The sequence below is a fragment of the Dendrobates tinctorius genome, unplaced genomic scaffold (genome assembly GCF_039654945.1).
Source record: "Dendrobates tinctorius isolate UK_male_01 unplaced genomic scaffold, ASM3965494v1 ptg000001l, whole genome shotgun sequence".
NCBI classification, from domain to species: Eukaryota; Metazoa; Chordata; class Amphibia; order Anura; family Dendrobatidae; genus Dendrobates; species Dendrobates tinctorius.
This window is the reverse complement of record NW_027361669.1, coordinates 12,125,869-12,150,974: the sequence shown is the minus strand read 5'-3', so window position 1 is coordinate 12,150,974 and position 25,106 is coordinate 12,125,869. Positions and strand designations below refer to the sequence as shown.

The following is a 25,106-nucleotide window of genomic DNA, read 5'->3' as shown; positions in this document are numbered from 1 at the left end:
TCCCAAGCATAGATCATCAACGTTAAAATAGTGGACAAGGCTGTGGAGTCGGAGCCCATTTTGGTGGAGTTGGTGTCATGGAAATTGAGGAGTCGGAGGTTTGGCTTATTGACTCCACAGCCCTGTGGACAACCTCTTTAACCCTTCTATTTTCCTCTTAATGGCATTCATTGTAGGTTTTTTTGCATCAAATCCTTTAAATTGGCACACACAACTTATTAATTTTGCACAACTTTTTTCTGTCATCTTTGTCCCAAAAAATAGAGCAAAAACGTTTCGTGAGATTTTCCAAAAACTGTGAAAAAAATAAATAGTTCTGGTGGACATAAACAGAGACGAGTACATTTGACAAATTTCGCAACTTTCTTTTCGAAAAGTTGCAAATGATGAATCAGCTAAAAACAAACAATGAAAACCCTGTTGACAAACGCAAAAAAACCCCCAAAAATACCACCCCGAAGGGGAAAACCGACTCAAACATGTCAATAGCACATATTATAAAATATAAGGCAAACGCCAAAAACTAGACATTAAAAAGGCACCAATGCAATAATGAAGCGAGAACTATCTAATTTTAAAAATAAACCCTGGCACGCTGCTGTAGTGGATCCAGGATTATATCCGGCCATTAGTGAGGACACACCTCATTCATTCTAGGATTATAAAGCCATGGGCACAAAATCTAATAAAAGAAAAAAAATTGCATGAATTTACCAAGTCCACCTTGGTTACCTAATACTGAACCCAACAGGACTGGCCCCAGCGGGAAGCAGGCCTATGATCGCCATGGACTCCTTCAGTGTCCAGCAACAGCCGGTAAGAAAGCTTGGCTGGTAAACCTACTCATCTCTTTTTCTTCTGAGGTACTACCGATATAAAACACGTTAATGATAGCGGTCCATTAACAAGTCCACGGACACATCTGGCCCTTACAATGATTGACTATGGTCGTGGTGACAGACATCCATTTACGTAGGAACAATCCAGTACGACTGGGAAACTCACCCTCTAACAGTTCAATCCTCAGTCCCTGGCTGACAATCTGGGCCGTGTTAAACCCATGGGTCGGTGCCGAGCTGGACCTGGTGGTGTTAGTGCTTATAGCATGGATTATACTGCTTTTACCTGCTCCGTCCAAACCCAGCACCAAAATCTGCCGATCCAAGTAGTCATTCTGGGGAAAGACAAGGAGAGGATGAAGGTTAGGAGTGGACTGGTAAATACCAGAGATCTCACCTACAGATCTACCCGGAGTTTCCCAAGCAGAAAACCCTCCACTTTTCGCATTATGGGGTGCACATAAAGTGAAGGAAATCCCATGCTTCTGACGAGGTGGTCCGATTCAGGTCACTGAGGTACACTGAATAGACAGAGGTCAATGTTAAAAACGCTGGCTCTTGTAGAGCGGTATGAGACTAGTAGGCATGGTCATTGCCAGGCATACAGCAAACGCCTAATTCACAGAAGTAACTGCCTTGTATATAAGGACAGGAATTCTACAATGGCTGCTATGTAAACCAAATAATAATGAATGACAAACTTAAGTGAAGCTATAGCTTGGGTTGTCCATTCCTGAGCAAACCATCTTCCCTGTCCCTGCTGAAGAAAAGCAGGCCCAAACCATGATGCTGCCACCACCATGTTTGACAGTGGGGATGGTGTGTTCAGGGTGATGAGCTGTGTTCCCTTTATGCCAAACATATCGTTTGACATTGTTATCCTAAAGTTCGATTTCGGTTTCATCTGACCAGAGCACCTTCTTCCACATGTTTGGTGTGTCTCCCAGGTGGCTTGTTGCAAACTTTAAATTACACTTTTTATGGATATCTTTGAGAAATGGCTTTCTTCTTGCCACTCTTCCATAAAGGCCAGATTTGTGCAGTGTACGACTGATTGTTGTCCTGTGGACAGACTGTCCCACTTCAGCTGTGGATCTATGCAGTTCATCCAGAGTGATCATGGGCCTCTTGGCTGCATCTCTGATCAGTCTTCTCCTTGTTTGAGATGAAAGTTTAGAGGGACGGCCCGGGTCTTGGTAGATTTGCAGTGGTATGAAACTCCATCCATTTCAATATGATCGCTTGCACAGTGCTCCTTGGGATGTTTAACGTTTTGGAAATCATTTTGTATCCAAATCCGGCTTTAAACTTCACAACAGTATCACGGACCTTCCTGTTGTGTTCCTTGGTCTTCATGATGCTCTCTGTGCTTCAAACAGAATATACGGAGACTTGATTACACACAGGTGGATTATATTTATCATTAGTCATTTAGGACAACATTAGATCATTCAGAGATCCACAATGAACTTCTGGAGTGAGTTTGCTGCACTGAAAGTTTTTGAATTTCCACAAAAATTTAAAATAACCAATAAATTTCGTTCAACTTTACAATTGTGTCCCACTTGTTGATTCTTCACCAAAAATTTACATTTGGTATCTTTATGTTTGAAGCATGATTTGTGGGCAAAGGTTGAAAAGTTCTATGGTGCTGAATACTTTTGCAAGGTTACTGTATATATATTGTAAAATAGGGGAGGGATCAGTGACCTCTCAGACGCCATCAGTATAAATAGCTAAGCAAAGCACATGAAGACCCCCCCACAGGCCGCCCTGAAGCACGAACATATCTTTAACTGAAAATAAAGATTACACAACAAACACAAGACGGATTTCATCACCAGGTATCATTGTAATTAGTATAATGGCGCCAACCTGATACTGTCTGTAGGTTACTGAGCACAATCCTGCTGACAGGTTCACTTTATCTACATGTGTCTGTATTTTTTAAATACAAAGACGTGTCTGATTTTGATCTGAGTTGTGGATGACGGTGTAGCGAGAGTGCGGCACTTGAATACAATGAATGTGCTGTATAATTTTCATTTTAGTTTGACTGCAAAGTTCTCAAGCGTTGCCAAAATTGCACACAGCGTCCTTTATTTGAAATAAAAAAGTAAAAGTTTTGTTTTTATTTAAAAATAAAGTAATACTACCTAACACCCAATTTCATTGAAGCCCTCGTCTCCTGTAATAAAACAAAAAAAACAAAAAACCATATCCCTCACTGTAATCCATGTCTGCAATAAGTTGTTTTCAACCTGGACGGTGCCAAGATGCAACCATCTAAGCTGAAACCACAGCTGAGCTCACAGCAGCTCATTCACCAGTGGTTCTCAGCCTGGACAGTCACATCTTGGCACCGTCCAGGTTGAAAACTACCTATTTATCGCAGACATGGACTGCGGCGTGGAGCAGGACGGCCGACAGGTGAGGGATATGGTTGTTTTTAATTTTTTGTTTTATTACAGAAGACAAGGGCTTCAATGGAATGGGCTTTAGGTGAGTATAACTTATTTTTAAAATGAAAAAGGAAAACAGTTATGTTTTTATTTCAAATAAAGGACTTTATTCTGGCTGTGTGTTTATTTACCATACAACTATAGGATTAGCAATGGATAGGTGTCTTATAAGGTCTGCTCATTGTTACTGGCACTTCATTTTTTTCATAGATCTTCAGAAATAAATCAAACTTTCTTACACTGGGTCGGACATTTCGTTCTAAAACCTCTTCATAATACGCTGCTTTCGTAATTTCTATGATACGGTCAAGGCCTTCAGTATCAAACGCAGCAAAGCCGCCCCACAGCAATATGGATCATCCACCATGCTTAACTGTTGGTAGGGTGTTTGTTTCCTTATAAGCTTCATTGCGCTGTCTGTAAACAAACTGTTGCTCTGCATTGCCAAAAACCTCTATTTTTGTTTCATTTGTCTGTAGAATATTTTCCCAGAAGGATTATAGCTTGTCAAGGTACTCTTTGGCAAAGATCAGTCGTTCCTTTTTATGTCTTTTCTTCGGCAATGGTTTCTTCCTTGGCCTTTGCCCATAAAGCTCTGCTTGGCTTAGCGTGTGGCGTATGGTACTGGTTGAAACCATGACCTCATATTGTTTCAGGTTGGCCTTCAAGTGTTTGGATGTTTGAGGTACATATCCAAGAAGTATCATTACTCCTTGCGGAGAATGATATGCTAAGCATGTCGAGATGAGGAGACTTAAAGCTGCAATGCTCCTCTGGGAAATATGCTAATTATGCAAATTGTCTCTTCAGAGAGGAAGAGGACTACAACTCTAGTGCCACCTATTGGAAGTAGCAATCCTAAAAGTCAATGTCGACCCTTTATCGAGCCTTGTTACATGACTTAGGATAAAAGCCAAGCCAGAATCTCAATTTGCAGACACTGTGTTTCGGGGTACTGCCCCTCGTCAGTGCAAAGTGTGAGATCTGGTTTGGCTGTGAGAGATGTTTGAGGTGATATTGATTCCGCCATTCACACCAACCTTCAAAGACATCTCTTGTCAATTTTCCTATTTCCCCCACGTCCAGGGAGGTTCTTGATGGTTACATGCTTGGCAAACTTCTTAATAACATTGCGCACTGTTGAAACTGGGATACCAAGGTCTTTGGAGATGGCCTTATACCCTTTGGAAGTCTTGTCTTTGCCAATAAAAGCAATTCTGATGTCAGACAGCTCCATTACGGGGGAAAGTGCCAGAATTGATATATGTAGCTTCTCTGAGGCGACTGCAGGATGCTATTTTTAGGCTGGGGGGGGGGGGGGGGGGGGGGGGGGATATCCATGGCTCATTACCAGCCTGAGAATTATTTAAATAATTTGAAAAAAAAAAAACGGCATGGGGACCCCTCTATTCTTGATAACCAGTCTTGCTAAAGCTGACAGCTGAGGATTGAAGCCCACAGCTGTCAGTTTTGCCTGGCTGGTTATCAAAAATCCAAGGGAACCCACGCCATTTTATTATTATTAATAATAATATTCTTTATAGCGCAGGCTGATGAATACTCCCGTCAAAAGAAATGGTAGCACACAATTGCATTAAAGCATATCAAATATGTGAAATACGAATAGCATAATGGCTTTTATAAGATATATCATAATGGCTTTAGTAAGGCATATCAAATATGAAATATGTGAAATACGAATAGCTTATAAAAGCCATTCTGCTATTCGTATTTCACATATTTTATATTTGATATGCTTTAATGCAATTGTGTGCTACCATTTCTTTTGATATGTAAGCTATTTTTGGTATGCACCTATTCAGACTAGTTCTAGATGTGCCGTCAGTTTTTTCTGTCAGTTGAATACTCCCGTCAGCCACTGCCTGCTCTCGCTGTTATCAGTTGAATTGAACTCTTAACATTGTCCCCTGCTCGCGATGATCACAGCGTGAGCAGGGGACAATTTTATTATTATTATTTTTTATTTATATAGTGCCATTAATTCCATGGTGCTGTACATGGGAAGGGGGGGTTGCATACAAAGTTATAGATATCGTTACATACAAAGTTATAGATATTGTTAACAGTAAACAAGTTTACAATGACAGACTGGTACAGAGGGGAGGGGACCCTGTCCTTGCGGACTTACATTCTACGGGATAGTGGGGAAGAGACAGAAGGTCGGGGGTGCAGCAGCTCAGGCGGTGGTGAGGCGGCAGCTCAGGCGGTGGTGAGGCGGCAGAATGGTCATTGCAGGCTGTAAGCTTTCCTGGAAAGATGGGTTTTCAGGTTCTGTTTGAAGGATCCGAGGGTGGTGGATAATCGGACGTGTTGAGACATGAAATTCCAGAGGACAGGGGATATTCGGGAGAAATCTTGTAGGCGGTTGTGTGAGGACCGAATAATTGTGGAGGAGAGTAGGAGGTCTTGGGAGGATCGAAGATTATGTGAGGGAAGGAACTGGGAGATTAGTTCAGAGATATAGGGAGGGGATAGGATGTGGATGGCTTTATAGGTCAGTGTTAGTAGTTTGAACTGGATTTGTTGGTGAATTGGGAGCCAGTGGAGGGATTTGCAGAGGGGAGAGACAGGGGAATAGCGAGGAGAGAGGTGGATTAGTCAGGCAGCAGAATTGAGGAGACTGGAGTGGTGCAAGAGAGTTAGCAGGGAGGCCACAGAGGAGAGCGTTGCAGTAGTCAAGGCGGGAGATGATGAGGGCATGTACAAGAGTTTTAGTAGATTGAGGACTGAGGAAGGGACGGATTCTGGAAATATTTTTGAGTTGGAGGCGACAGGAGGTGGCAAGAGTTTGGACGTGTGGTTTGAAGGACAGGGCAGAGTCGAGAGTTACTCCGAGGCAGCGGATTTCAGGTACGGGAGGGAGCATGATACCGTTTACCATAATAGATAGATCGGGTAGGGAAGATACGCGAGATGGAGGAAAGATAATGAGTTCAGTTTTGTCTACGTTGAGTTTTAGGAAGCGAGAGGTGAAAAATGATGTTAGCTGTATCACCAGGCACCGGGGAACAGCAGAACAGTACAGCTGATTCCCAGGCCCCGGACTGTGAGATACTGATGTGGCACACTTTTGCCACGCGTATGAAACACACAGACACTGATATCTCTGTTTTTTCTAGAGCCTGAAATCTCAGGATGTGTGAAAGAACCCTTAGGCTGTGTGCCCACGTAGCGTTTTTTTAAGCATTTTTGATGCGTTTTTCAGGGTCAAACTGCATCAAAAATGCTTAAAAGAAGCATCCCAGTCATTTAACTGCATTTTGGCCTTTTTGTGCCAATGGATGTGTTTTTTACCGCTAAGGAAACGCTTGTTCATTAATTTCCGCGTTTTTGGCTATTTCCTATAGTCCAAAAGACATGTGGAAAAAAACGCATCAAAAATGCGCAAAAATTGCTGCAAAAACGCGCGTTTTCTGGGGAGAACCCGTTTCCTGAGGCTGAGTTCACACGTGGCATTTTTTTTGCGTTTCTGCGTCGGTTTTAACCGCGCGATTTTGCTGCGAAAAATAAGCATCCCATGCATTCCTATGGGATTCCGCAATGCTGTGCTAATGCTACGGTTTTTACCGCAGCGGAATCGCTTTGCGGTAAAAAACGCAGCATGCTCATTAATTTCGCACAATCGCGGCGATCCCGCACCCATAGGAATGCATTGCTCTGCTTACTTTCCGTATGTGGCTGTGCCCACCATGCGAAAAGTAAGCAGAACATTTGCGGATGGTACCCACGGTCCGGAGGAGAGGAGACTGTCCTCCGGGCTTTGGGTACCATATCCCTGTAAAAAATAGGATTAAAATTAAAAATATTGTTATTCTCTCCTTCCGTCGTCCCGCGCAGCATTCCCGACTCTCTCCACGCTCCCGGTAATCCTTTGCGAGCGATGACGTCCGTTCTCGTGGGATCATGAAGTCTCGCGGTCATCGCGAATGACTGCGAGACGTCGTGATCCCGCGAGAACGGACGTCATCGCGGTAATTGTTGCAAAGGCTTACTGGGCCCGGGAGCGTGGAGAGAGGCGGGAAGGTAAGAACAATAATTTTTTTTATTATTTTTTACATTCTTTTACTATTGATGCTGCATAGGCAGCCTTAATAGTAAAAAGTTGGTCACACTCGTCAAACACTATGCTTGGTCAAACAAAATGCTAGTTTTTCCGCGGGAATTTAAAATGCGATTTTCCCGCGGAATGGAATTCCGGAATTCTCGCGGTAATTTCCGCTACGTGTGAACCCTGCCTGAGCGTTTAAAAAAACGCTACGTGGGCACATAGCCTTAGGCTGTATTCAATTGTCAGCATTTCACCATGTGCCTGTGATTTCTGGACCTGCCGCATGTCTTCTCAACAGCCTAAAGGTACGGTCACACTTAGCGATGCACCAGCGATCCCGACCAGCGATATGACGCGGTCAGGATCTCTGGTGCATCGCTAAGTGGTCGCTAGTGAGCTGCCACACAGGCAGATCTCACCAGCGACATCACTGGGGACGGGGGTCGCTACTTACCTGTCACACCAGGCGATCCTGCGTCCTCCCGCCCGGCTCCACGCGTCGCTCGTCTCTCCACAGGAAGCGCTGCAGGAAGCAGACGACGAGAAGCGGTGCTGAACGTTCTCGCGCGATCAGCGATAACCAGCGTGGGAGCCGGTCGTAGGTAAGTATCAGACACAGCGATATCACTAGCAATATCGCTATAACGTCACAAGTTATAGCGATATCTCTTAGTGTGACAGTACCTTAAGGGCAGGAGAAGGGGGTCAATTTCTATCAGAAAAAATGGGGACAATTATACAAATCACACTGTGATGAGTAGAAGATGGAGGAAAAAAAAAATTATCCATCTTCTCCGCACTGTCAGTATGGAAATTGGACTGCACTCAGATGGCATCCGAGTACAGTCTGATGTTTTCACTGATTTGGATGGCCGAGTGCGATTTGAATATTGGATCGAACTCTGACATGCAGTGAGATTTTGTTCGTACAGGCTCTGCCTGAGAGAAAAAAAAACTTTGGACGTGTACAAGGCTCCACATTGGGCCGGGTACGAGCTGATGTTTTGATGGACCGGTCTCAGACTGAAAATCTTTTCGCTTCACATTTTTACCCTCCCCCCAAAACCAGAGGGTAAGTAACCAGCTGGGCAATGGATGCTGGCTGGCCTGAGATCTGTAGGGTCCGGCGCCTGATGTGTGTACAGCGCTACAGACTATGGCCTCTTTCACACATCAGTTTTTTGCCTTCAGGCGCGATCCGGCTTTTATTGGAAAAAACGGAGCCGGCAAAATGCAATGCCGGGTCCGTTTTTTCCCCATTGACTTGCATTAGCGCCGGATGGCATTGCGTTTCATCCGTTTTTTGCCGGATCCGGCAACTTGTCTCATTCCGGCGTCTTGAAAAAACGTCTACTGTAACGTTTTTTGTCTCCGGCGAAAAAGCCGGAAGCGCCGGATCCGGCGCTTCCAGCTTTTTGCTACAATGAAAGTCTATGGGCGCCGGAATGCGCCGGATCCAGAAAAAGACGGATCCAGCAACCGGATCCGGTTTTTTTAAGTCTGCGCATGCTCAGATCCAATTGGCCAGCCTCCAGGAACAGAGACGGATCCAGCAAAAAAAACGGATCCGTTTCTACAGTTCTCCAAAATTTATGCCGGATCCGTTTTTTCTAAAAATAGCCGGATCCTGCCTGACGGCAAAAAACTGATGTGTGAAAGTAGCCTATGGCAGCGCTATAGACTGCTGGATCACTAGAGCTCTATTCTAGTGTGTGCCTACGGCATTCTATAGCTCTGGCACATGCCGTAGCGCTGTACATGTATAGATGACCCCCAGCAGCCTCTCCTCCGTCTCCCCCGTGCCGGCTGCTGTGGAAGGAGGACCGGGCACAGCCTGCCGGTAACAGCCGGTACATCCGCAGCTCCGGGCTACCTGCCATCAGGGCGGGGACTGCGCGCTCACCTGATCCCGGGGCTCCAGCTCATAGCCCGTCCTCCGCCACTTTCTCCTGCCGGGCACATACCGGCACCAGGCGATGACCAGCACGGACCCCAGAGCCGCCACCGCCGCCCCGATCACCATTGACAGATTCCTGAGAGCTGCCATCGGTCTCCCTGCCGGTCGTGACGTCACCGCTGTCTGCCCCGCCTTATTGGCTGATGTGCATCGCTTGAAAAGAGGAGGGGGCTGCCAGAGCCAGCGGCGCTTGTTTGGTTGCTGTGCGCATGCGTGTCAGGCTGTCCGGTGTTCTGTGCCCGTAGTTGCCGGGTCTTCGGAGGTGCAGCCTGGGACTGGTGGGAGGAAGGGCGGCAAAGACAAGCGTCTTCAGGTGGATCTTGTCGTCACTGTGTCTTTACCCCTCGCCCTTCAGGACCCATAACATGGCCGTGCAATGTGCTGAGGGAAGGCGGCTGCCGCTTTCGGGCTCTGTGGTAAAATACCGCGGTGGCTCAGTCTGCGGGTCCCCATGATCAGGGGCAGAGAGCGCGTTCTAGAAAGGGGGAAATAAAGCTCCTCTGTAGCACGTAGTCGGCGGCCGAGCCCTGTCCCATAATGGTTCCCCACTGACCCATAGAGCTGGACGCTACCGGTCATCTCTCCCGAGATTTTGCACACACCACTCAAGATGGCAAAATAGTTGTGAACAGCTCCAGAGAGGGTCCTACCAGGGGTGAACCGCCTCTCTGCTGCCTGAGGGGAACAGCAAAACGACGCCCCCCGCACACAAAGTACATCTTTATATCTATCCGGTAAAACAGTACAATAGTGCGGGAAGGAAGAGGGAAAGAAAAAGAACAGAGAGAAACAGAGAAAGATCCTATAGCGGCCCGGCTCCCACTGTAGTGCCCACCTGAGCCTCCTGATGCAAGACATATCATGATCCGCTCACATGGCCGACATCCCCGAGTCCAAGGCAATTCCGCTGTCCGCGCTGTCGTTGGAGGACACAGAGATGGATCTGAAGCATTCCCTGAAGTGCCTTCATGGTGCCGTCACAATCTCCTCCCGAAATTACATAATTTCCGGTCAGCTTCTAGCACGTGACTTACGATGGAAAGTCACGTGCGAATTTTAAAGTGCTCCTCGAGGCTCCGCCATTTACTCCTGTGTCCGCGGGAAAAGTAAGCTCCCGGCTGGTGCAGTGGTGCAGACTCAAAATCGGGACTGTCCCGCTGGGAGGTATGAATGCTCCCCACCATACACCTTGTACACATATGGCTCTGCACACCTCATACACACACGGTTCTGCTTTTTATGCCTCGTACACACATGGCTCCGCTCTGTACACCTCGCACACACACGGCTCCACTCAGTACACACATGGCTCCACTCCGTAAACCTCGTACACATGCGGCTCTGCTCCGTACACCTTTTACACACGTGGCCACGCTCTGTACACCTCGCACACACACGGCTCCACTCAGTACACACATGGCTCCACTCCGTAAACCTCGTACACATGCGGCTCTGCTCCGTACACCTTTTACACACGTGGCCACGCTCTGTACACCTTGTAAACACATGGCTCCACTCCGTAAACCTTGTACACGTGCGGCTTTGCTCCATACACTTCGTACACACGCGGTTCCGCTCCATACACACGCAGCTCCACTCCGTACACACACGGCTCAGCTCTGTACACTTCGTACACACAGGGCTGTTTTGTACGCCCCATACACACACAGCTCCACTCCGTACACCCCATACACAAGCGGCTCTGCTCCGCTCTGTACACACACGGCTCAGCTTCGTGCACAGAGGGCTCCGTTTTGTACTCCCCATGCACACACAGTTCCACTCAGTACACCCCATACACGCGGCTCCGCTCCGTACACCCTGTACACGCGGCTCCGCTCCGAACACCCTGTACACGCGGCTCCGCTCCGTACACCCTGTACACGCGGCTCCGCTCCGTACATATGGTATACCGCGGCTCCGCTCCGTACACCTCAAACACACGCGGCTCTGCTCTATATCACCTCATACAAACACGGCTCCGCTCCGCACACCCCGTACACACACGGCTCTGTTCCATAGATCTCGTACACACATGGCTCCACTCCGTACATTTTGTACACATCTCCGCTCCGTACATCTCATATACATCTCTGCTCCGTACACCTCCTACACATGCGGCTCCGCTCCGTACACCTCGTACACACACACGGCTCCGCTCTGTACACATCTCCACTCCGTACACCTCGTTCACATCTCTGCTCCGTACACCTCATACACACACACACACGGCTCCGCTCCGTACACATCTCTGTTACGAACACCTCGTACATGCGCAGCTCCGCTCTGTACACCTCGTACACGCGTGGTTACGCTCTATACACACGCTCCTCCACTGTGTACACACACGGCTCAGCTCCATACACTTCGTACACACAGGGCTCCGTTTTGTACGCCCCATACACACAGCTCCACTCCATACACCCCGTCGTACACACGCGGCTCTGCTCCGTACACACACGGCTCAGCTCCGTACACTTCGTACACACAGGGCTTCGTTTTGTACGCCCCATACACACACAGCTCCACTCAGTACACCCCGTACATGCGGCTCCGTACACCCGCTGCTCTGCTCCGTACACCTCGTACACATGCGGCTCCGCTTCGCACACCCCGTACACACATGGCTCCGCTCCGTACACTTTGTAGACATCTCTGCTCCGTACACCTCGTACACTTGCGGCTCCTCTCTGTACACCTCGTACACATCTCCGCTCCGTACACCTCATACACATCTCTGCTCCGTACACCTTGTACACATGCGGCTCCGCTCCGTACACCTCGTACACATGCGGCTCCGCTCCATACACCTCGTACACGCGCGGCTCCGCACACCTCACACATGCGTGGCTCCATTCCGTACACCTTGTACACACATGGCTCTGCTCCGCTACATCCACCCTGTAACCCCCCCGACCCCACACTTAAACTTCCCTCGTCCAGCATCATGACTACCAGCACAGCAGGGTCTTGCATACACCGAGGGCTGTGCGCACAGGACCTGTGATGAGGTCACAGGAGGGGAGGAGTCAGGGGTCACATGATCAGGGGGCCCTGACTCTTTCGCTCCTGTGACTTCATCAATTACAAGCCTCTGCACGCTACCAGCAGCAACAGTGTGCAGAGGCTAAATTGTAGGTGCTGCGGGTAGCAGAGCGCGTAATGCCGCCCCCTGTGCACAGCAGCTGCCTGCCGCCTGAGGCAGCTGGCTCAACTTGCCTAACTATAGGTGCGCTCCTGGATCCTACCTGCACAGATTGTACCCCTATGCAAAAAATACGTGTGACTGATAATTTGTATGGTTTTTAGTTAACAAATTTAACATTAAAAAAAACCCCTTCTTAAAACGTTTTTTTCCAGTTGCAGGGCCGCCATCAGGGCATTACTTCCCTTACTACTGTATGGGGCCCGGTGAGCAGAAGCAAAAAACGGGCTGTCAGCGTGTTTGGGCACCCCCTCTCTTTGGTTCTTCTCACCGGGCCACAGGGACATTTTGTTCAAGGCTGCCGCACACCACATGAATAATAACACTGGTGATTTAAAGATACACCTAGAGTGTTGTTTATGTATCCCACTGATGGAAATGGGCACTGTACCTTTAAGCTGCGGCCGGGTGCATCATGGTCCTGACATCATGTGACACGATGCACGTGGGTCGCCCTCCCAGGGCTATGGGGCACTCGGCACCGGGCCGGCGCCAGGGGGAAAGGTGTCACAGCAACGGTGACCCGGTCCGTGGCCCTGGGCGCCCAAATCAATGGTGGTTTGTAGTTAATGAAATGGAATAGTTCGTGACGCCACCTGTGGTGTTTGGCAAGCAAGATGTTAAGCCAACGCTGCATGCAGATCCTCTGGGGCTGATGGTGTGTTGCAGCAAAGATGGTGTAGCTCCACACAGGTGAAGCTGTAACCCCAGGGTAGTGTAATTGCAATAGATGAGGATAGGCGCAGGCGGTGTGAAGAATGCTGGTACCCAGATGTAGCGGTGCTGACGGTGTTGGTGCACAAATGAATGTGGGTCGCCCTCCCAGGGCTGTGGGGTACTCGGTACCGGGCCGGTGTCAGGGGGATGTGTCACAGCAGCGGTGACCCGGTCCGTGGCCCTGGGCGCCCGAGCAATGGGGAGATGTAATTAATGGTAGGATAGTTCGTGACACCACCCGTGGTGTTTGGCAAATATGGTGTTAGGCCAACGCTGCATACAGATCCACTGGGACTGATGGTATGTGCAGCTTAGATGGTAAAGCTCCCCACAGGTGGAGCTGTAGTCCCAGGGCAGTGTAGATGTAGCTGGCACGGGGATGTAGCAGTGCCGAAATCGTAGGGAACAGACAAGACACAGCGGTTGTAGTTTCTGTACCTTTACTGAGTATATGCAGTCCAGAGTCCTGATTACAGATGGTATTGGAGCAGGTTAGCCTGGAAGCAGATCAGGATTCTCTCTCAGCAGAAGGGCTGTGCAGTCTCCTTCCTAGCGCTTTGTAGTGTGAAGCACTCCAGTGCTTAGTTACTCTGAAATGCCTCTCTTCAGATGTTCCTAGAACTTTACTTGTATGACAGACAGCTGTAGCCTCTCTCGGGGACTCCTCTCCTGAGTCCTGGCTCACTAGTCAATTGCTGTTGTGTCCCAAGTCTTTGCTGGGAGCAGGGCATTTACAGCCTCCTACTCCTCTGGTATCTGTGGTAGGACCGTAAGTATACGTACCACCGTGGAGACCAGGCTCCAGTTCTGTGCGCTCTCAAGTTGAGGGAGCTCGCCTTCTGCAGCTCAACCTCTCAGCTTCGCACCTCCCGTCCGCACACTTCACCCTCCGCAGACTATATGCTCTCTTTCCCTCCTGGCCCTCAGAGGACACCCCTTTCCAGAATCCTGGTTCAGAGTTCCCCCTGCTGGCCCGGAGTGGAACTGTGTTACATGCATTAGGTTAACTGCTGGAGAGATCCATCACTGCTTCCAAGCCTGGCATTACCCTTCCCTGGAGGAAGGCAAAGCCAGTGTGGCGACCATACTCCTGGGGGCGCCACAAATGGAAGACACCACGGCTTGCAGTTCCAAAGCTTTACTCACAGTTCGTGGTACACACTGGTGCCTGCCTCCGTGCCGTGTCCTCCGGGGCAGAGACTCAATCAACCTCCCGAGCAAGTCAGGATTCTCCTCTCCAACACTCCGCCAACACGTACCTTTCCTGAACGACTCCTCTTTATTCGGACTCCCATGACAGCACCACGAGAGAGGGGATCCGCCCTATAGGAACAGGAAACCTACAGATACAAAAGGGCGGCACCTCTCCCACGCATCAGTTGGTTTCCTGTTCCTGAGGGGACGGGATCCTACAGAAGACCGGATCCCAGGCCGGCCAGCCGATACAGGTAGCGAGGGGGTCTCCTACCTCGGCCTGGTGCGGATCTCCTGGAGGACGCCACGGTGGCCCAGGATGGGTGGCACGGCGGTGGCGTGTTCAGCAGGGAGCGGCGTCCGGAGGATGTCCGTCTCCGGGGTTAGGCCGCCGCCGGTGAGTATGTTCCCCCCAGGGGTTCCCGGCTCCGGCGGCGCAGGTACGGCAGCGCGGCTGCAGGGGGCTGTGACCGGGTGGCGCTGCTTCCGGGGCTCCCGGGCGTCCCGCGTGACTTCCGGTCTTTCCCGGGGTAGCGGTACGTCAGGGGGCGGGCGGAAGATGCACTTCCGGGTCGGCGCGCCACTGCACATGCGCGAAGAATCCAAGATGGCGGCGCCCATCGGAAACACCGATAGCGTCGGCTTTCGGACCGGGTGCGGCGCCAGCTGGGGTAGGGAGCCCTGTTAGGGGGGGAGGGGCGCGGCATGGATACTGCTGACCGGAGGAGGGGTATTTAGGCAGGACCCTGGCAGGGTACCTTGCCTTGGCCACATTATTACAAGCAGCAGCGTACAGCAGCAGCAGTGGTAATGGAGAGTGATTAAGAGCAACACCAGCAGCAGCGGCAGAAGCAAGGTCGACAGCAGCGGCAAGCATCACTGCCGCCCCTGGATGACCTTCGGCAGGTCAAACAGAAAAAGAAGGTGTCCCGTGACAGTAATGAGCGGGCGGGACGAAGTGACCAGTCCACTCGTAAGAGCTCCTCCAGGCAGGCAGGAGCATCGACTGAGAGAAATCCGCCTCATTCTCCGGTACTTGATTGTGGTACTGGTAAGTGATCTTCGTTAAAGTTCACTCAGTGACGGGACCCCCCTTCTGTGTTTTTTTCTAGGGGAAAAAGGCTACAAGTAAGACTAAACATAGGGAATGCGCACTCTGTGCATGCCCATTACCGGACCAATGCCTCAAAAAATTGTGCCCCCCCTGTATTCAGCAGACGGTGGCAGAAGAGTCGCCCGCGGTAGCGGCGAGTTTAAGGGACATTGTCAGGGCAGAAATGAGGGAAACCCTAAAGTCCTTGTCCCAGCCGGAAAGTCTAAGGGGCGAGGTCCCGGTGGAGTCCGATTCCTCGGTAGAGTGGAGAAAAAGCAGAGACTCCCAGGCTTCATCTCCCTCGTCCTCCTCAGGAGAAGAGGACTCGGGGCGATTTTGTCTGCCTCTTGACCGGGTAGACAAGCTGGTCAAAGCAGTCAGAGGGACAATGGAGGTAGAGGAGCCTAAGCCCCAATTATCTATGCAGGATGTCATGTTCTGTGGGCTAGAACAGAGGAAGCGGAGAGTCTTCCCATTAAATCAAAAGATCCAGGATCTGATCCACAGAGAGTGGAAAAAACCGGATAAAAGAGGGTCGCTACCACCAGCCCTCAAACGCAGATACCCCTTCGACGATCCGGCAGTGAATACTTGGGACAGAGCCCCCAAATTAGACGCAGCCATTGCAAAGGCATCGAAAAGATCCTCGCTACCCTTTGAGGACATGGGATCCCTTAAAGATCCCCTAGACAGAAAGGCAGATACTTTCCTTAAAAACACCTGGGAAATAGCGGCCGGGTCCTTAAGACCAGCAGTGGCATCAACCTGCACGGCTAGGTCTATGATGGTCTGGTTGGACCAGTTGGAGTCACAATTAAAACAGGGTACATCAAGACAGACAATTCTTGGGGCCCTACCAACCATCCAAGAGGGAGCAGCCTTCCTAGCAGATGCCTCAGCGGATGCAGTGAGAATGGCCGCCAGAGCAGCAGGTCTCTCTAATGCAGCTCGTAGAGCCCTGTGGCTAAAGTGCTGGCAGGGAGACATTCAGTCCAGGGCAAAGCTCTGTGCGATTCCATGTGAGGGCGAATATTTGTTCGGCGCTGTCCTAGACGAGCTGCTTGAGAAGGCGGGGGACGACAAGAAAAAATTCCCAAACCTTTCCTCTACGTCCTACCGTCATCCATTTGGTAGAAGGAGATTCGGCTAGGGGAGAAGGCACAACTCTTCGCCTATTAGAGATCGCCCCAGATGGGAAGACAGAAGGAGAAGAGGTACGGGCTATATGTTCACACGCTCGTCGAGAGATCAAAAGAGATCAAATCAATGACTAGCAATTCCCGTGGGGGGTAGACTGTCATCCTTCTTCCCGGCATGGTCACAGATTACAAATAGTGACTGGGTGCGCAAGGTAATATCCACCGGGCTTAGATTGGAGTTTACCCAGGTCCCACGGGATACCTTTAAACTAACCCCTTTAAGATCTCCTCTCGAACAAGCGGCTTTAGAAGCGGAAGTCTTGAGCCTGTGCCAGAAAAATGTCCTGGTAGAGGTTCCAGAAGCTGAAAGAGGAAGAGGGTTCTACTCTCCCCTGTTTCTAGTCCAGAAACCTGATAAGACATTCAGAACGATTATAAACCTTCGTTTCCTTAACGAGTTTTTGATTAATCGTACATTTAAGATGGAGTCCATTAATACAACAATAAAAATATTGTTTAAAGGTTGTTTTATGGCAGTCATAGATTTGAAAGATGCGTACTATCATGTACCTATCCATACAGACTTCCAGCAGTTCCTGAGAGTGGCGGTTTCAGTAGGTGGCACAGTGCGTCATTATCAGTATAGAGCCCTTCCCTTTGGTCTCTCAGCAGCACCCAGGGTATTTACAAAAATAGTGGCCGAAGTTATGGCTCATTTACGGGAGGTTAACGTCTTAATCATCCCATATTTAGATGATTTCTTGATTGTGGGAAAATCGGTGGGTCATTGTAGATCCCAGATAGAAAAAGCTAAATCCAGATTAGAAAACCTCGGATGGATTTTAAACTACGAGAAATCCCGACTCCAGCCCTTAAAAATACAGAAGTTTCTAGGCTTATTACTAAATTCAGAAACTCAGCAGTGCCTGCTGCCACTAGATAAATTGCAAAAGATACAGGAGCAGGTTCTTCGGGCAATTGATAATCCGTCTATGACCCTCAGACAGGCCATGTCCCTGTTAGGCTCTCTAACTTCATGCATCCCAGCAGTCAAGTGGGCACAATTCCATACTAGAGCTCTTCAGAACGACGTCCTGGTTAATAGCAGGGCCTTGGAAGGCTCCTTACAAGGTCGAGTGTTGCTAAGCCCCCCAGCTGTTACATCGCTTAGATGGTGGCTCGATAGCGAGAACCTAGCATCAGGGGTGCCCTGGATAACACAGATAACCCGTATTATAACCACAGACGCTAGTTCCTTCGGTTGGGGAGCCCATATGGGGGACATAGTGGTACAGGGACATTGGGATTCTGATTCTGAAATCTCATCCAACCAGAGAGAGCTATTGGCGATAGAACGGGCAGTCAAGAAACTCATTATGTACCTACAGGGCCATCACGTGAGGATACACTCGGACAACCAGGTAGCGGTAGCATATGTCAACCACCAAGGTGGAACCCGCTCCAGCGCTCTGATGCAGATAACAGAACGGCTCCTTCAGATAGCAGAGAGAAATTTTCTATCTTTAACCGCGCTCCACATCAGCGGAAAGGACAACGTAAGAGCAGACTTTCTAAGCCACAAGACTCTAAGGCAAGGAGAATGGGCTTTGAACAAAGATATTTACCACCAGATTGTCCACAGATGGGGTCAGCCAGAGGTAGACCTCTTTGCCACCAGAGAAAACAGAAAAGAAAAATCGTTCTGCTCTCTGAACCCCAGGAAAAATCCCCTGGCGGTGGATGCCCTCCTGATAAGATGGGACTTTTCTCTGGCATACGCCTTCCCGCCATTGAATCTTCTTCCTCTGGTAGTCAGGAAGATCAGAGAGGATCGGGCAAAAGTCATACTAATTGCCCCCTTTTGGCCCAGGAGGACCTGGTTCGCGTGGTTGAGGACCATGTCGGTATGCGATCCCTGGGTACTGCCGAACCTTCCGGATCTCCTCTACCAGGGGCCAGTCAGCCACCCACAAGTAGCGGGACTTCATTTGACGGCGTGGTGTTTGAAAGGTCACTATTAAAGGATAGAGGGTTCTCCAAGAACTTAATTGACACCCTCCTAAAGAGCAGAAAATTAACTACCACTAACATCTATGCTAGGACCTGGAAACGATTCCTGTCCACCTTTCACTTTGACGTCAGAGACGGAATTCCCACGAAACATATTCTGGAATTTCTCCAGAAAGGTTTCGAATTGGGTCTCTCCACAAGTACGTTAAAAGTACAAGTTTCAGCCTTAGGGGCCCTGTTTGCAGGTGATATTGCAAAAAATTATTGGGTAGCAAGGTTCATCAGAGCAGCGGCCAGATCGAGACCTATACACAAAGACAGATGTGTGCCGTGGGACGTAAACTTAGTCCTTACAGCCATGACGGAAAGTCCGTTTGAACCTTTAGATTCTGCCTCACTAAAGGTTATATCTCTTAAGACAGCATTTCTGGTAGCGATAACATCCGCACGTAGGGTGAGCGACATACAGGCACTTTCCAGATTGCCCCCTTACACAGAGTTCTTGCAAGATAGAGTAATCCTAAGGCCAGATCCAGCATACCTTCCCAAGGTAGCAACACAATTCCACAGGACACAGGAGATAGTTCTGCCTTCCTTCCTCCCTAATCCATCCAACCCTAAAGAGCAAAAACTTCAGGCATTAGATATTAGGAGATGCTTACTTACATACTTAGCAGCCACGGATCCTTGGAAGAAGGAGAACGCATTATTCCTATCCTTCCAAGGTCCCAGGAAAGGATACAGGGTATCAAAACGCACGTTAGCAAGGTGGATTAGGGAGGCTATCTCTCTTGCCTACACAGCAGGTGGCGGCCCAGCTCCACAGAATCTGAGGGCGCATTCCACTCGGGCCATGGCATCATCCTGGGCAGAAAGATCTGGAGTATCAATTGATCAGATATGTAAGGCGGCCACCTGGTCATCTCCTTCCACCTTTTTTAACCACTATCGGTTAGACATGGGTGCCTCCTCAGACCTCACCTTCGGGCTAAGGGTGCTGCAGGCTGTAGTCCCTCCCTAAGTTAGTTTACATCTCTGTAATTCTCTCGTGGTGCTGTCATGGGAGTCCGAATAAAGTATTAAGTTACGTACCGGTAACGGTATTTTTCGGAAGCCCATGACAGCACCCTTAGTTCCCTCCCTTGTTCACGTATAGGGGTGCACTCCTTTAGAAGATTGTTCATAAAATTACCTCATGTGGGAGATGGTGTAAAATAATTCTGGTAAATAGGGTAGATAGGTTGTATATATTATATGTTGTGTACTAACCATGGTAGCCTCTCAAGCTCTGTAATCCAACTGATGCGTGGGAGAGGTGCCGCCCTTTTGTATCTGTAGGTTTCCTGTTCCTATAGGGTGGATCCCCTCTCTCGTGGTGCTGTCATGGGCTTCCAAAAATACCGTTACCGGTACATAACTTAATACTTGCCCCTTAAGGTGTGAAGAGCTCCAGTACCGTGGTACTCTGAAGTTCCTCCTGTCAGATGTTCCTAACAACTCTACTCGTATGGCAGACAGCTGTAGCCTCTCTCGGGGACTCCCTTCTCCGGAGTCCTGGCACTCTATTCAGTTGCTGTTGTGCCCCAAGTCTTAGATGGGAGTAGTGCATTTACAGCCAACTACTCCACCGGTGTCTGCTGCAGAACCATAAGTGTCCATACAACCTCGGGGACCGGGCCCCGGCCTTGCGCTGAGAACCTATAGGCAGGGTTCCTCTTCCAACCCACGTCTCCTCTCTGTTCTCCTACTCCTTCGTTCCGCATTGTTCCTTCTCTCTCTTATGGAAGCTTAGGTTGCAGTTCTACGTCTTTCTCCTTCTGTTTCTTTCCCGTGCCAGCTGGCTCAGATCACTGAGGCAGCTGCAGCACTCCTTCTCCTCGGACCCGTCCTCAGACTCCCCTGACTGACTGTCCTTCTCTTGCCTGACATCCCGTCAGACTGCCTTCTAATTCTAAATTTTCTCCATCTTTTATATGGATCTCAACTCCACCCACCTCCCAGCACATCCTGTGTTCCAAGCAGGGAACCACCAGAGGTGCTCTGCTACTCTAAGCACTGAGCCGCAATGTGGTTGTGCAGAACTACCCTGTTGTGTGGGGTGCGAGTGTTGGAGCGTGGAAAGGAGTTCCCAACCTACCTAGTTGGTGGGGCACCACACCTTAGGAGACGGTGCAGTACCTCTGTGGCGACTGAGCCTCAGGGGCGCCACATACGCACTTCCTCATTCCGGAACAGAGTGGCGTGTATTGTCGACGGGCGGGCTAAGGCAGTGAGCAGGGGAAAGTAAGGAGACGGCGTCCGGTGAGAAGAGGCTGCTTCTGGCAGCGTGTGGCTGATGAGGGAAGGCTATTGGGGACTTTGGGTCTGCGTCCAACAGGGGGAGGCTAGTGGGGACTGGGAGTGTGCATCAAACAGCGCCCAGGGGGAGGTTAGTGGGGACAGGGAGTGTGCATCCAGCAGGGTCCAGGGGGAGGCTAGTGGAGACTGGGGGTCTGCATGCAACAGAGCCCAGGGGGAGGCTAGTGAGGAGACTGGGACTCTGCGTCCCACAGGGTGAGGGGAGGCTGCTGAGTGGAGTGAGGGGAGGATACTGAGTGGAGTGAGGGGAGGCTAGTAAGGAGAGGCTGCTGAGTGTAGTGAGGGGAGGCTAGTGAGGGTAAGCTAGTAGGGGAAGGGTGCTGAGGGGAGTCTGCGTCTTCAGGTGGAGGCTGCTGGGGTGTCTGTGTCCCGCAAAGGGTGTCAGCGTCCTGCAGGGGGAGGCTGCTGCCGGGCGTCTGCATCCAGAAGGTGGAGTCTGTGTCCCGCAGGGGGAATCTGTTGCTGGGAGGCTGAGGACGCGGTGACTCTCCGGTGATCCTGTATAGTATAGTGTATTACCTGTACTCTGGCACTATATACAGAGCTCCTGTGTGTAATGTCACCGGTAATCACTTTATTATCTGTACACTGACACTATATACAGAGGTACTGTGTATGTCACTGGTGATCACTTTATTACCTGTACACTATATACAGAGCTCCTGTGTATAATGTCACTGGTGATCACTGTATTACCTGTACACTATATACAGATCTCCTGTGTATAATGTCACCGGTGTTCACTGTATTACCTGTACACTAACACTATATACAGAGTTCCTGTGTATAATGTTACTGGTGATCAGTGTATTACCTCTACACTGACACTATATACAGAGCTGTGTATAATGTCACCAGTGATCACTGCATTATCTGTACACTATACACTATACAGAGCTCCTGTATATAATGTCACTGGTGATCACTGTATTACCTGTACACGGACACTGTATATGAAGTACAGATCTCCTGTGTATAATGGCACTTGTGATAATTGTGTTTTTTTTATTAATGATCAATATTGTAGTATTCGGTCACTATTTTGTGGTAATATATGATCTGGTCACGGTCTGGTGGTGTTTGTTCCTTGTATGTGGTATTATTCGGTCACTGTGTGGTGGTAATAAGTAATCTGGTCATGGTGTTGTGGTTTTTGTTCCTTGTATGTGTTATTATTGTGGTATTATTGGTCATTTTAAAAAATGAAAAATAAAATAAAAATATACCTAAATTGTATTGGATATTTTATCAAATGTTTAGTAAGTTACAGTAGTTTAGAGCTCGGTCAAAAGAGTCTACCTTGTCATGGTAGCAGATTAAAAAATCTTTTGTCCAAAACAAAAGCTGCTGGCTATGTATGTGGTGATGGGAACTGATAATGTGTGATTGGTGAGGATGTGGGGCAGAAGTGGAGTTTTTCCAAGAGAGGGCGGTGAGACTGGATGATTTGAGGGGTGGAGGTGGGGCTGGGGTGGAGCCTGGGTGGAGTCTAAAGGGGGCCCCGAAAATTTTGCCAGTATGGGGCCCTGAAATTCCTAGTGGCAGCCCTGTGCATGTGTACCGACTCAAACAAACTCCAGGTCAATGTGTGTGTTTCTGCTTCTGGGGTCATTACCTGCAATGGAAGATTGCTGCCTGCAAGATTACCAACATCTCTTATCTATATCATTGTAGGCTGTGGCACATTGGTAGAGCAACAGCCTGTGAAAATGGAGATGTGAGTTTGAGTCCTGGGAGACCACATCATAAGAGGAAGAAGTAAGTAATTTAATTTATGCAGTGAGAGGCCCCACCCCTGATGAGGAACCTACGAAGGAGCAATGAAGACACATTGGAGAGGTGAATTTAGAAGCCAGGAGAAAAGCTTTGGCGTAACGGAACAGTCCTGCTGAATCCACGACGGTTGGGAGCTATGCTACAGGACAAAGACATTGTATTTCTGATTACAGTGCCCATTCAACACAACTTCAAAATGCCAACTAGTCTCATCTGGGTTCTCTCAATGGAAATTAATTAAAAAAGTGCAGGAGTCTAGTCAGTATTTGACTGCTAGTATGCAAGAAGCAAACATGCGTTCACATAATGGGGCAGTCAGGGAACTTGTGACAGTGTGTCTATACTTTTCAGCTTGGACAACCCCTTTAAAAGGAAAAAGGGGGTTTTTACTATATAATCCGAAAAAACCTTAATGTAGGATCAGAGACCCTGATTCTAAGTGTGGCGCCCCTGAGGGTTCAGTCGCCACAGATAGTAGTGTAGCAAAACACCCTTTGGTGGCTCCCTGCTTGGAACACGAAGCGTGCTGGGAGGTGGGTGGAGTTTAGTTTGCACTCAAAAGAGCGGGAAGAGTTTAGGATTTGGTCAGGCAGTGATTCATTCAGTCAGTGAGTGGAAGTCTGACAGGGAAGGCAGTCAGTAAGATCCCTGGGAGAGGGATGGATGAAGGAAGTGCTGCAGCCGACCTCAGTGATCTGGGTCCGCTGGCACAGGAAAGAGACATTAGAACGAAAGCCTGATTCTCCATATGAAAGAAAGGATTGTACGGAACGTAAGGAGGACTAAGGACTAGGGTTAGAAGAGAACCCTTCCCAAGTTCACAGCGCAAGGCCGGGGTCCGGTCCCCAAGGTTGTATGGATACTAATGGTCCTGCAGCAGACATCGGAGGAATAGAAGTAGTCACCACTTTATTCCCACACAAGACTTGAGGGCACAACAGCCACGATAGTGAGCCGGGACTTAGTAGCAAGGAGTCCCCGAAGCAGGCTACAGCTGTCTGCCGTACAAGTAGAGTTCATAAGAACAACGGACAGGAGGAACCCCAGTGTAACTCAGTACTGGAGGACTTCATTTTAAAGGCGCTATAAGAGGAGACGTTCAGAAAAGGCACATATGTTGGCGGAGTGTTGGAAAGGAGTGCTTCATCTTGCCTGGAGATTGACTGAGCTCCTGACCCGGAGGACACGGCACAGATGCGGGTGCCTGTACCACAACAGACTGTGAGTAAAGCTTTGGAACTACATGCACTGGTGTCCTCCAGTTATTCCTGCGTCAACCTACCCAGCACTGCTATATCCCCTGCGCCTGACACTACATCATCTCCGTGTCACTTCACCTACACTGCCCTGGGACTACAGCCCTGCCTGTGGAGGGCTATAACATCAGTGCTGCACCCCACCATCGGTCCCAGAGGGTCTGTCTGCAGCGTCGGCTTAACATCTTCATTGCCGAACACCACAGGTGGCGTCACGAATCATTTATAAACTTTCATCACCATAAGCACATTCAAACAACCCCTTTTACAATGGAGCCCCAGGGCCACGGATTGGGTCACAGCTGCCGTGACAACTCCTGTTGAGAAGATCAACCGGCCCGGTACCGAGTACCCCACAGCCCTGGCGTCTGAGGGCGCTCCAACTTGGCGTCACGAACAGGATGACGAAGCCGGTGCCACCGGGTTTTGTGTGCCTACGATTTTTTGGACTTAAAAGCTTGTGAAAATGTGCAGAATAACCAATTTGATAGACTAAAATTAACTCTAAAAATGGCCACTGGTGCGGTGAAGAGGGGCGTGACAACATGGGTGGTCCTAAGAAAAGACCATGAACTGTCCTGGGCCTCCCCTGTCTGAACTTCTATGCGACGGCAACATTGCCCACCCCCCCGAGGGGTTCATATACTGGCCTGGTATGGAGGAGTAGGAAGAAGACGCCGCCCCCAGAAGGAGGAGCGAGAGCCGGTGGCGGGAAAAAAGTCCAGACAGGAAGAGAAAGGACAGAGTGCCATGATGGAAGGAGAGAGGAGGCCAGAAGAACGCGATGGGGAAAAACCACTTGCTCTCAGGCAGCCCCTGCGGGGCATACGGCCACTGCGATACCATCTACAGCGCCCACCTCCAAATCGGTGCCGCCACTGGATGCGACCTGCCCGAAGGAGGTACATGAGAGTCCTGGAGCAAGCGGTGGAGTAGGGGCTGAGGCCCTACCCGGACTTGGCGCGGCCGCGCATGTCCACCCCGGAGGCCTTGGCAGGAGCCAACCCTGCACCAGTACAGACCCAGCTGCC

The 25,106-nt window shown here is 49.5% G+C and overlaps 1 protein-coding gene across 1 annotated transcript in view; it reads right to left on the bottom strand.

Moving 5' to 3' along the window:
• The window catches only part of ARL10 (ARF like GTPase 10), a 29,301-nt gene extending 19,598 nt beyond the window's left edge, over positions 1 to 9,703 (bottom strand). The window contains exons 1-2 of the mRNA XM_073566160.1: positions 9,274 to 9,703; positions 1,006 to 1,174 (exon numbers count right to left, since the gene is read on the bottom strand). Coding sequence (XP_073422261.1) covers positions 1,006 to 1,174; positions 9,274 to 9,417 — 313 coding nt within the window. The 5' untranslated portion in view covers positions 9,418 to 9,703. The remainder of the gene's footprint in view (positions 1 to 1,005; positions 1,175 to 9,273) is intronic.
• Between the last annotated feature and the right edge of the window lie 15,403 nt (positions 9,704 to 25,106).